This window comes from Staurois parvus, unplaced genomic scaffold (assembly GCF_062004578.1).
Source record: "Staurois parvus isolate SC_StPar_1 unplaced genomic scaffold, SC_StPar_1.0 ptg000018l, whole genome shotgun sequence".
NCBI classification, from domain to species: domain Eukaryota; kingdom Metazoa; phylum Chordata; class Amphibia; order Anura; family Ranidae; genus Staurois; species Staurois parvus.
In genome coordinates, this window is record NW_028317814.1 from 22,081,388 (window position 1) to 22,094,292 (window position 12,905).

The window sequence follows — 12,905 nt, forward strand, 5'->3', positions numbered from 1 at the left end:
GTGTCCTTTGATCTACACTCTGGTAGGATTGCAGTACATGTTTCGAGTTTCCAGAAGCAAACACTCACCTTCAATCTACAAAATGCCCTGTTTAGAGCTTCCACTTACCTGCTGGTAGCTGATCTGTAATCTTCAGTGCAAAGTAGATTTTTGCAGATCACAATAAAAACTAGGCAGACATAATAATTGTACATATTTTTGGAAAAGGAAAAAAAAAAAAAAATTGCATTTATTATTTTTTTTACTTGGAGCCTGTAAAGCATTGCACCCATGATCAGCAGATCGTGGGTGCCATGCAGGACTCCTGCAGACTGTCAGTGTAATCCGTTTGCTTGTACCTCGTATGGGCAAGCAGATACACACTGACAGGAAAGGACAATGAAATAGGAGCGCTTAACAGCGCCATGGTAATTCATTGAAAACTACAAGCAGACAGCCGCAAGGATTGTCGGCATTTGTTTCCCATTCACATAACTCTGTGAATGAATGACGCAGCTGGGCAGGCGAAGCCACAAAAAAAAAAAAAAAAAAAAAAAAAAAAAAAAAAAAAAAGTGTCAGCTAATGGGAGGAGAAGATTGTCAGAGGCAGCGGAGCGGGAAGGGGCTGCAGTAGTAGGAACAGGTTACATGTCCCACTCTAAAAACAGTGGAAAGGTGAACTTATCCCATTCTCCAAAGCTAAATACTGGAACTGGGGTTCTGCCCGCCCCTACTACCATGACTTACATTTTATGTGGTTCCAATGTCTTAAATGCATAGCCACTCAATGGAGGATTACCAGGCTCTGTCATAAAAGGTTGCAGTTGAAATTTTTAGACATAATTTAGACAACAGACAACCTACCAGCTGGAGTGTGGGAGGAAACGGGGAATTCCAGGCAGAATATGCAAACTCCATACAGAAAGGGGGAGATTTACTAAAACTGGAGAGTGCAAAATCTGGTGCAGCTCTGCATAGAAATTAATCTGCTTCTAGGTTTTATTGTGAAAGCTTAATTAACCACGTCCAGCCCATGTATATAAAAACGGCCAGACGGGAGCAGCGCAGGGGCGGGTGGCAGTTTATAAATGGCCTCTCTGCTTGTGCGTGCTCACTGAAAGCATGCAGCACCTTGATCCGGTGCCTGCTGTGTCCTCTGGATACAGTGGAACACCGATCGTTGTACAGGACCTCTATGTGAGGTCCTGATCATGTGATCACTGATTGGCCAATAAGTGATCACACGAAGAGTCGTAAGCAAGATGTCACTTCTGACATCATTGCTTACTACGTGTGAAATCTGTGAATGATCACAGAAGTGACATGAAACAAGGCTATTCACAACAGCCTTGTACCATGTGACAAGCTGTGACCAATCACAGCTCACACAGTATCTCTCAATGGCTGCAAGAATACAGCCAGAGAGAAGAAGAAAATGATTGCTTTTACACCCATAAAGGCTGTAAAAGCAAACAGTGTAAAAAAAAAAAAAAATCTTCATCAGCCCCCACAAGTAGTACAGTGTCACTATGGTGACACTGTACTGTTAGGATAACAGTATGTAAAAAAAAAAAACTCCACATAAAAATAAAATAAAAATGTAAAAAAAAAAAAAATTATTGAAAAATAATAATTTTTGGTTATAAACTAATAATTTGGGTTATTTTTTTTACTAAAAAGATAACTGAATACATTTTGGACAAGATTTATGAAAAAAAAGATTATTTTTTATTTGCAAAATTTTATAAGAAAAACTTTTTTTCAAAAATTTTAGACTTTTTTTATATAGCAAAAAAAAAAAAAAAAATCCCAGTAGTGAATAAATACCACCAAAGTAAGAGTTTTATCTGTCTCAAAAAATGCTAAAAAATTCATATGGGTACAGTGTTGCATGACTGCGCAATTGTCAAAGTGTGATAGCGCTGAAAGCTGAAAATTGGCCTGGACAGGAAGGGGGTAAAAGTGTCCGGACTTGGTTGGAAGTGGTTGAACAAACTGAAGTTAGAAGCTGATTGGCTACCATGATGGACAGCCACACTTCTGAGTGCTCCAGTTTTAGTCCTGACTGAGAATCAAACCAAAGACCGCAGTATTGCAAGGATTAAGTGGTAACCGCTAAGCCACTGTGTTGCCCCTGAAGTTCTCATTTAATATGCCATGTATATAGAAAGGGGGGACAAAAAAAAAAAAAAAGAAGAATACACAGACTCAGGACACGTGAAATAATCTCCTATCCAGACTCGTTGTTTTTAAATGTTTCCAGTTTAATGTTACAAATGATAGCTGTTCTCTGTGGGAGGCGAAGGGAAAACTGAATACACAAATACATGAAGACACATACAAACAGCTGCATGTGACAAGCACACAGGGCAGAAATATCACAGCAAACACACTTTGGAATGGGCGGAAGTCACACAACCCTAGTGCAAAGTCTATGGGATAAGAACTCCTGATATGCTATGGAATGAAGCGGTTACATCAACAGACTTCGCTCTTTAATCTCAGAAATCGGAGATCATAGTATGGTCATGTACAACACAACAACAGATACACGTTTCAGTCCTTCAGACATGAACCAGTGATGAACAGCAACTCCAGCAGACCTCCTTTGTACCTGTTCAGCTGTCCCAGAATTCTGTGCTGGTGACTCGGTAACTGAGAAATGGCTCAAGGTAATGTTGAGGGACGTTCCTCATTGTGGAGATTGTCCTTAAAACCCCACACCTCTATCACTGCCACCTGGAAGGTTTCGGAGCACAGAGGCTGGTTGTTGAAAGTGTTGCAATGGCTGGTTCTTCCATAATTCAGATCAGAGTCCAAATATAAAGCTTGTCCATCTCCGCCACCTAGTGGATGGAAAAATTCAGGCACGACCCATCCGTTAATAGGACAGAATAATAAACGGGAAGCAATGCAGCAGACCTAAAAAGGTTTCATTTGACAACATAAAAAGATGAAATGTTTTCCAAGAGAAGCAAAAAAAAAAACCAAAAACAAAAAAACCACGAAATGATTTGCAGGTGTGAAAGCGATGACATGTTTCGCGTTGAAAGGGGAGGTGATGTAACATTCTTTTACTTCCGCTGTGTGATGAGACACTTAACTTTCGTCATTCACTGTGTGCACTACTAGCGATGGGGGTATTGGTTCCTGTTTTTTTTATACCAGGTGTGATCACTTTTTCACTTGAGATCCCAGAGAGGATCAATCCACTGATTTATTGGCACGTATATATATATATATTTTATGTCACTTTATATTGAGATCCCCAGAGAGGATCAATCCACTGATATATATATATATATATATAAAAATCAGTCACTTTGTTTTTGCCATATTGTATTATTTTATTAGGGTGGCGCTGCATCATTTTGGTTTCGTTAGTTTTTATTTCCACTGCTAGATACAGAGTCATATCAGAGCTTACAGAGCTTCAACGAGGGCAAATTGTTGGTGCCGCTTAGCTGGTGCCTCTGTGACTAAATGTATTTACAGTGTTGTGAGGTACAGTATCAAAAAGGTTATGACGGCATATACAGTTTCTGGAAAAACGTCGTCTGAGGAGTATAAGTGCTGGCGACTTGGTCGACTGACTGAAAGACAAAGGACATTGCGCAGGATTGTGACCTGGAATAAGAAAACTGCTGCAAAAGTAACTGCAGAGCTCAATCTCAGTCTCAGCTAAGCAGGGACCAATAATTTGCCCTCTTTGAAGCTCCGTAAGCTCTGACATGACTCCATATTACTCGCAGCGCACACAGTGAGTGACAAAAGCGAGGCTTCCCACCTTTTAGCTAGGTGTCTCATCACACAGCGGAAGCAAAAGAATGTTACATCACTTCTGTTTTCAAACGCAAACCATGCCACCACTTTCCCACCTGCAAATCACATAATGTCTTTTTTTTTTGTCTAACCCCTGTACATTACTGACCTTCTGAAAAGGCTGCTTTTCTGGTTAATATACAGACATACTGGCTTCAGTACAGTCTAAAGGTCAAGCAGGTGGATCAAGTCAGAAATTTTACCTACACAAGCACTAAAGCTGCAAAATACTTACCTCTGATCCGTGGTCCACGAGGTCCCTAACTAGTGCTAAAAATCTTCATCAGCTTATTTCTGGTGCCAGGTCTTTGGCCAACTTGACTGGCCGGCGCAGTATGATGCAACTCCTACGCACATGAAGGAGTCCAGCACCAAGCTGAGAATGTACCCTTCTCTGCGAAAGTAGTCTATTTTCCCCATTAGTTCAAACTTTACATTATTAGTGAGAATGTACAGAAACAAAAAAGATCAGCATGACAGCCAGACAAATTTTGCAGATTAGAAGTCAGCAATGGTGGCCTCCTTGTTTGTCCCAGGAAAGGTTTCTGTTAACCCTTTGAGGACCGTAAGGTTTTGGAACGGCAAAAGAATCAATTTTTTTTTTTTTTAAAGTTCGTACACTTCAGTTGCTGTAACTAAGCCATTTCATGAAATAATTGGCAAAAAGCTAGATCCATTTGTTGTTTGTTGATAAGAACTAATATTTTGACTCAAACAAAAAAAAAAAAAAAGAAAAAAAAAAAAGTTTTAAGTTCTTAAATCAGATGATACACGCAATTACAAACATGGGACAAATACGTCCCTTGGTCCTCAAAGGGTTAACTGGACAGCAACAAAAAGTACTTAAAAGCAACTCTGTTAATGAAATACGTAAAATAAAGTAATTCCCACAACGACAGACAACTTTTCTTCTGAGCTGTCGGCACAACTGATCACTGCTGTGTTAAAGAGGAACCACCACCCACAGAACACAGTGCAGACACAGGAGTCAGCAGGTTGAGCCACAGCATACAGCAGTGGGACTAGGAATCCCACACTCCTTAATGTCAGATTTTGAAGATTCTTCGGGTATTGGTTCCTTTCTATTACAGCAGAGATTGGCTGCACAAGGCAAGCATGAACTTGCTTGCAGAGAGGACCTTATTTTACATATCGAAATTACAAACAGAGCTACTTTAAAAAAAAAAAAAAAAAAAAAAAAAAAAAGGAGTTCCACATTTCTATAGAACCAATAGTTACTATGCGCCACATTATACTGCAGGCCAACTTAGGACCTGTAATAATGGACTTTTTGTCAACATCAGACAAATTTTGCATTTCCATAGAAGTCTACAAGAAGGCAAAACCCACTTGAAACTTTTTTGGAATGAGGATATGTATGACCAATGTTGATCTCTCATCAGACAGGTCTACGTTTTTTAATTGTGTCCTAGGCTGTAACAATTATTTACATTCTTTGTCTAAATGATGGACATCGTTTCCATGCATTTGTCTGTTACGTTTGGATTCATAATAAAATTTTATTGCGAAAAAAAAGAAAAAAAAAAAGAAAAAAAAGACACTTGAACCAGTTCAGAAGGCGGTCAACTGCAGGTCATATGCACCTGTCAAGGAATTTTGAATGAGCCCAGGAATGTCTCAAATGGATGTCGATATCATTGACAAGACCAAAACTCATTGGCATAGGCACTCAGAGTAATAGAGGTACTAGATGTCTGAACATTTTAGTTGTAACAGGAGGATCTCTTGACCCGTTCCTTATGGAGGAAGACATCGCTGGCCTCCTGGATATGCTAGTTGCATGACTGTTATGTTGATTACTGGCTTTAACAATGTCAGAGTAAAGTCAGATCTCCATGCTTGTTTCAAGTCCAATTTAAAATTAAAGTGATTCTAAAGGTTATAATTAACAAAAAACAACAAACGTTATACCTACCTGCTCTATGCAATGGTTTTGCACAGAGCAGACTTGACTCTTCTTTTTGGGTTCCACGCTGGCAGTCCTGGCTCCTCACGGCAGCCAAGTGCCCAAAATAGCAAGCACTCAAATACACTTGCTCCTGAGCCACGACACACACACAAAGCTTGGCCCCCACCCTCCCCTTTCTCTCTCCTCTTTGGCTATGATCGACAGCCATGGCTCCAGCTGCTGTGTGAGCCAATGAGGAGAGAGAGAGAGCCCAAAAAGTTGCTGCTCTCATGCTGGATTGAGATTGGTCTCAAGTATGTATAAGGGGGTGCTGTGGAAGGGGGGGGAAATGGGGGGAGCTGCACCCGGAAGGTGTTTTACCTTTACGCATGCAATGCAAAAGTAACTTGTCATTTTTAGAAGGACAGCTCAGTTAACCTACAGATTTCTCCCTGTACGGATGTCCTATAAGAGCCTGTGCAGTTTTTAGTTATGAATGGCAGTAACCAAAAACAGGAGATCAATAATAAAATCGGGTTTCATTATTTAAAAACTTCCAAGTTACCTTTCTGATGAACCACCGTAACAGTTAATTTCCTTTTTTGTATAGTGTTAGAATTGGGCTTACACTTTTGGCTTCTACAGAAACAAACAATTCGTACTTTAAATTGTATTATAAACATGCATTGGAAATAGCTTTGCACTGGAACACATTGGGGGAGATTTACTAAAACTGGTGCGCTCAAAATCTGGTGCAGCTGTACATAGTAACCAATCAGTTTCTAACTTCAGCTTGTTCAATTAAGCTTTGATTAAAAAAAAAACAAAAAAAAAAAAACAAACAAACACAAAACCTGGAAACTGTCTGGTTTCTATGCAGAGCTGCACCAGATTTTGCACTCTTTAGTTTTAGCAAACCAACCCCGGTAAGATCTGATGGCTACAAGAACTCATCAGTGACCCATCAGTTACTTTACAAGCCCACGTGAATATATTGTGGTCATGTCATAATATAATTTTAAATAAATTTACTTTTTAGCATTAAAAAGCCAGCCATCACAGAGTTCAGTCAAATAGTTTTGCCTAGACAGTCTATAAAAGGTCTGCCGGAAAAAGCATCAAAAGGAGGATTAACAAATCTGCTAGATGTAAGAGATGGGACTTACAAAATCTCCTGTCCCCCCAGTGATAACTCATTAAGACCAGACCTTTTAATTTCATGGCAACCCACAACAGAGGCAGCAGCATGGCAGATCTGTGTAACACAATGTGTATACAGAGCCAAAAACATAAGGACTGCTGCACAAATCCTGCCCCACTTTTCCACCTCTTCCAATTAGAGAACGCTATGCATTTGAGAATTCAGATTCCCTGAATGCCGCCCATGCAGAGCAGCCAACCATCAGTATTGACAATGTATCAGGCTGACCACTCAGCATGGGATCCAGAAGCAAGTAGAGATCACTGGAGTATCAGTATCTACTTCAGTGATTTCCAGCTTCCAGGGGGATCAGCCAGGTATGGTATATGCATAGTACACCATACCTGGAATTCTTTAGAAAAAACAAAAAAATGGCAAAAAGGCTTTTTTTGCAGGAGACACATACCATGTCTGCAATTACAGCTTCTTATCTGCCTGTTAGCAAAATGTATTTTTATTATGTAAAGTTTCAGCATTGATGTCAGTATGGATGAAATCCTGTGCACATGCACAGGAGTTATGTCAATTTGGGCTGGCCTAACAAGATGGCCGATAACCTAAATGCCTAGTCTTGTGAATTTGGTGTCAATTGGCTACTTTTCATAATTACCAGCCTATGGCTAAGCATTAGAATGATCCCAATGCACATTAAATAATAGTAGATGGGTAACTTACCCGGAGCCACCCTTTAAAAATACAAGGAGGCAAGGAAGGGGTTAGATATGAAATGCAGCAAAATGGTCTAATTTAAAGCAATAACATAGGCCAGTATAAAACGTTCTGTTCCATCTACTCACCTATGATAATGCATTCTGTGCTCCCAGCCATGAACATGGAGGCTGTTTTAGATGGAAGGTTGAAGTGGCGAGTGGCCAGGAATGGAGACAAGCGATCAGAAGGGTCTGTGCCATCAGCAGTGTCTTGGGAAGAGTTTGATTCTTTGTCAGCTGATGCACTTACTCTGCCGAGCTCAGGGTGTTTTATGATCACCCACTCGTAGCGCTCCACCTCTGGCTGTAGCTAAACAAACAGAATCGGTTAGGACACTGAAAAAAAAAAATACTAGGCAGGCCTTCCATGTACACAATGCCCACACCGTCCAGTACTGAAATATACAGCTGTGCCCCCTGAGAAGTCAGAACATGCAGATTCAATGCAAATGAGGCTCTTATTCTAGTTTTTGCTTCCATCCACTTAATCATCTTCAACGCCGAAAGAGGTTTTGTTTCTTACCTATACACGTGAATGTGTTCATCTTCAAACAAACCTGTGGAGTTGCTCATGCAACATTAAAGTGGTCTTGTTGCTTTTCCCTGCATGAACGCAGTACAAATTTACTTCAAGAACTAGCATGTAAAGGCTTTTGTGATTTCCTTCCAACCTCTGTTTGTAAAGCGATTTGGAAGGCTCTGGAATGCAGTGTTCGAATTATGAAATTAATCTTACAATGCTGTGTACACCTTTACTGGAATCCATGCATTTGCTTTATTTGTGTAAATGGGACGTGTCATATTCAGCTACATAGAACACTTTCCCCCGCCTGCCAGGCTTACAAGTCAGTGTAAAAGCAAACAAAACATCCTAAAGAAAGTCAAAAAGTAACACAGAAGGAAGATTGCTTTCTCCCAAAACATGATGCATCTGGCCTACTTGCCGCCATTTCCAACTTCCTGCCAAAAAACTGTTTGCCCGACTTTGACCACAGTGCTATTTGGGTAAGCCAAGTCACTTTAAATACAGGCTGGTAGGTTAATGTAAAATGATGTAAAATATACAATATGTAAAGTGCTGCCTAAAATTGTTGGCGCTATTAAAAACACAAAAACAAAAAAACTCCAGTACAACCAACACCAAAACACCCACAACAATAAAACTTGACTAGAAAACTTGTTCCAATTGAATTATTTAAAAGATAAGTACAGCCAAAGCTCTTTTGGCTGCACTTCTGTGGATCACAGGAGTGCAGTTTGTTTTGCACTCCTGTGAGCCATTTTTCAGCCGACAGTGGGCTGATATCACTCAGTCGGTCCAGGCTGGGGAAAGATCCTGACTTTAAAAGTTGGGACTCACCCCAAAGTCTGGAGGGGCACCTAGCCACTGAGAGCCTGAGCCAGCTGCATGACAGTCCCGTTCTCTGCTCAAAGCGACTGTGATCGCCGAGTTGTCACCCTTAGATCCGACGGGTGACAGATGCAACAATCGGACCAATGCTGCATCCACCTAGGCAAGTATGATTTGGGGGAAAAAAAAAAACAAAAAAACAAACAAACAAAAAAAACACACAGACCTCTACTTCTCTTTTAAAGCAATGATACCTTTGCATCAATAGCCAGGCAACTAGCATTTCAAAAAGGAGAATTTAGTAATGGCACCTGATCAGTGAAGGCTTGCCTACATTTTTTTTTTTATACAAGCAGATTTTGTTTGCATTTTAAAAGCTATAAACACCTTGAAGCTATAAAACACTTTGTTTCCTTGCCTTTCCTTTCGATATGAATACATGTGTAGGAGGACAACCAGATTTGTTCATCACATAGGCAGGTTCTGCTTCCTGCAATGACTATGCTTAACTGCTCATTTCTCTTTGTACAAAATCAAGGGTGGCCACAGATGGCAGATATTTCTGCAAGAATGGTGGGCAGGGAGATATCAGTCTTCCCTTCCAAAAAGCTGCATAAGCACTCAGCATGACCCTGCCCAACTTTTAGAATGGTGTGTGCAGGTTAATTCTATATTTTGTTCTGCTCCATGCAACATTAAAGTGATCTTGTTGCTCTGCCCTACATGAACATAGTACAGATTTACTTTAAAAAGGACTAGCATATAAAGGCTTTTATTTTTTTTTAATTTCCTTCCAACGTCTGTTTATGAAGCAGTTTGGAAGGATCTGGAATGCTGTGTCAGCATTATGAAATGAAACTTACAAAGCCATGTACACCTTCATTATAATCTCTGCATTTGCTTTGTTTGCATAAATGTACCGTGCTCTATTCAGCTGCATCTAAACCACTATACCCCCACTTACAAGTCAGTGTGAATGCAAACATAAACCTTGTTTCAGTGTTTAGTTTATGAATACACATGTGTAGGAGGACAGCCATACATTTGTTCATTACATAGGCAGGTTCTGCTTCCTGCAATGACTGTGCTCATTTCTCTTTGTACAAGACCAAGGGTGGCCACAGGTGGCAGATAGTTCTCAAAGAACAATGGGCAGGGAGATATTGGTCTTCCCTTCCAAAAAGTTGCACAAGCACCATGACTCAATATGACCCTTCCCAACTTTTATAGTGGTGTATGCAGGTTACTTTTATGCTTTAATCTGCTCCATATCAGATAATCTTTGGGCCTATATACTGGGAGATGATCCAACAAGTTGAAGGTGCTCATAATGCCCTAGGAGTTCAGAAACCACATTAGAAGCAGTGTAACTACTGGGCTGCTTATGGCAACCCTATGGATTAGGTATGGCCTTACTAACTGTATGAAGAGGACTGTAGGAAGAGCTTCTTACCCGAAAAACAAAACACTCTCCAGTTCCAAAGAAGCTCAGCTTGTTTCCGCTTTTCTTGCGTGAATTCCAGTCAGTAGATAGGTATGCACCACACACCTAGAAAACAGACAGAACCACAGAAAAAGGGAGAGAGACTGAAAATGATCAAATCAACATAAGTAGAGGTTTTTTTCACGGTCAGCAATTACACACCTATCACGTATGGTCACAAATATAAATATTATTTAGTATTTTTAATAGAAAATATGATATTCTTTCCTGATGTACCTGGACAGGTACATGGTAAAGCCTTTTTCCTCAACTACCGATGCGCTGTAAATTTCAACTGATATGCATCAGGTTAGCTGTAAACAAACTAATCAGTCAGAGTTCCATGTTCCTTTCACTTGTCACAAAGGATATAAGCTGGCAAGGTAATATATAACATCCACTTCCTACTGGGACTAGCAATACTTTCTCCAAGAAGGAAGGTATTTCTTCTTGCCCAGAAATATAACTGCCCATAACTGCTCCGAAATAAATAAAATAGCAAGGATAGGAAGTAAAGAGCAGACAGACCAGAGACATTAAGCCAACAGGACCAAAGAGCTCTAGGCACAGTTTTAGAAGAGTTGTAGATTGATAAGGAAAGCATGAAGGCAAGTGTATTTATTTAAAGTAGAACTATGGGCCGGGCCGCCCCCCCCCCCCCCATTTTTGGATAGAGCAAGGGAGGGTTATAACCCCCGTCAGTTTTTTTTCCCAATCTGTGTCCCATTGGGGAGATTTACTCTCATTCCCTGTCCCATAAGGGAAACAGGCAGTGTAAATGAAGGGAATCTCTAGGGACCGCCAGGTCATCAGAACTAGTGTCCCCATTAGAAGATTTCCCCTCTATTGCTTTTCTGGGGACAATCCAAAAATTTGGGTTTTTTCCTTTTACTTTCAATGTTATCAGTAAACAAGAGAAATAGAAACTGCATATATCTCTGTAATGGGGACACAGTAATAAAAACTGACAAGTGTTCTAATCCCTCTCCACGTACAGAAAAAAAAAAAAAAAAAAAAAAAAAAAAAGAAGTAGTTTTGCCGTTAGCTATACTTTAAGAAATAAAAATTGAAGGAGGCTGAGGGTTTAACGCTCCATGGTGTTTCTCCTATTCATTATTAAAGCCAGATACGGATATTGGATTGATGGCTGAATAAGTATCCCGATACTATTCTCAATCCTTTGCTGTTAGACTTTTCTGCTTAGCGCCTTTGATTTTTGGAAGATGCCAAAAGTGCCAACAAGGGCTCAAAAATTTACTCTGTATGGTCAGCTTAAAACAATATATTAGATGCATTGGTTATGTGACCAGCCTAAAACAGAACTGCACTTACACAAAACATACATCAGTACTAGTCCCTGCAACCTTTAGAGAAATAATTTTTTGACTTCCATTTCCAGCAGCATGGCCTAGCCTTCTTCTTGTATCTGTCTAGTGGTAGTAAGGAACGGCTTCACAGCACACAGTTGTGCTGCTTAGAGACAGGAGACCCGCTCTGCATTTTGTTGAACAGTCAACCTGTTTTCCCAGACTAGATTCATTACAGCACAGCAGAAGATCTCAGGAGGCAATGCTGCTGAAAACAGGCCAACTGCGACCTATGACACTTGGCACTCAGCCTTGCAGACTATGATATACATGTGGTTTCCATATGCAGATCCTTTTCCTGCTTTTAAGAAATTTCTTTTGTTTTTTATGCTTTTCCTTTTCATGGATCTGTAGGTGTCCTTAATCCACTTTTTTTTTTGTTGGCAAGTTTGACCTTCAGTGTTTGGATCTTAATAGAAGGTCAGTGGCTGCTTATCATCTACAGTCAGGTCCATAAATATTGGGACATCGACACAATTCTAACATTTTTGGCTCTATACACCACCACAATGGATTTGAAATGAAACGAACAAGATGTGCTTTAACTGCAGACTGTCAGCTTTAATTTGAGGGTATTTACATCCGATCAGGTGAACGGTGTAGGAATTACAACAGTTTGCATATGTGCCTCCCACTTGTTAAGGGTCCAAAAGTAATGGGACAATTGGCTTCTCAGCTGTTCCATGGCCAGGTGTGTGTTATTCCCTCATTATCCCAATTACAATGAGCAGATAAAAGGTCCAGAGTTCATTTCAAGTGTGCTATTTGCATTTGGAATCTGTTGCTGTCAACTCTCCAGATGAGATCCAAAGAGCTGTCACTATCAGTGATGCAAGCCATCATTAGGCTGAAAAAACAAAACAAACCCATCAGAGAGATAGCAAAAACATTAGGCGTGGCCAAAACAACTGTTTGGAACATTCTTAAAAAGAAGGAACGCATCGGCGAGCTCAGCAACACCAAAAGACCCGGAAGACCACGGAAAACAAGTGTGGTGGATGACCGAAGAATTCTTTCCCTGGTGAAGAAAACACCCTTCACAACAGTTGGCCAGATCAAGAACACTCTCCAGGAGGTAGGTGT

The 12,905-nt window shown here is 40.3% G+C and overlaps 1 protein-coding gene across 2 annotated transcripts in view; it reads right to left on the bottom strand.

Moving 5' to 3' along the window:
• Positions 1-2,222: 2,222 nt before the first annotated feature.
• Positions 2,223-12,905, bottom strand: part of TBC1D24 (TBC1 domain family member 24) — a 55,791-nt gene continuing 45,108 nt past the window's right edge. For both annotated transcript variants that reach the window (XM_089682999.1, XM_089682990.1), the window contains 3 exons: positions 10,426-10,521; positions 7,709-7,931; positions 2,223-2,825 (listed from right to left, as the gene is read on the bottom strand). In XM_089682999.1, the coding sequence (XP_089539125.1) occupies positions 2,647-2,825; positions 7,709-7,931; positions 10,426-10,521 (498 nt within the window). In that variant the 3' untranslated portion in view covers positions 2,223-2,646. The remainder of the gene's footprint in view (positions 2,826-7,708; positions 7,932-10,425; positions 10,522-12,905) is intronic.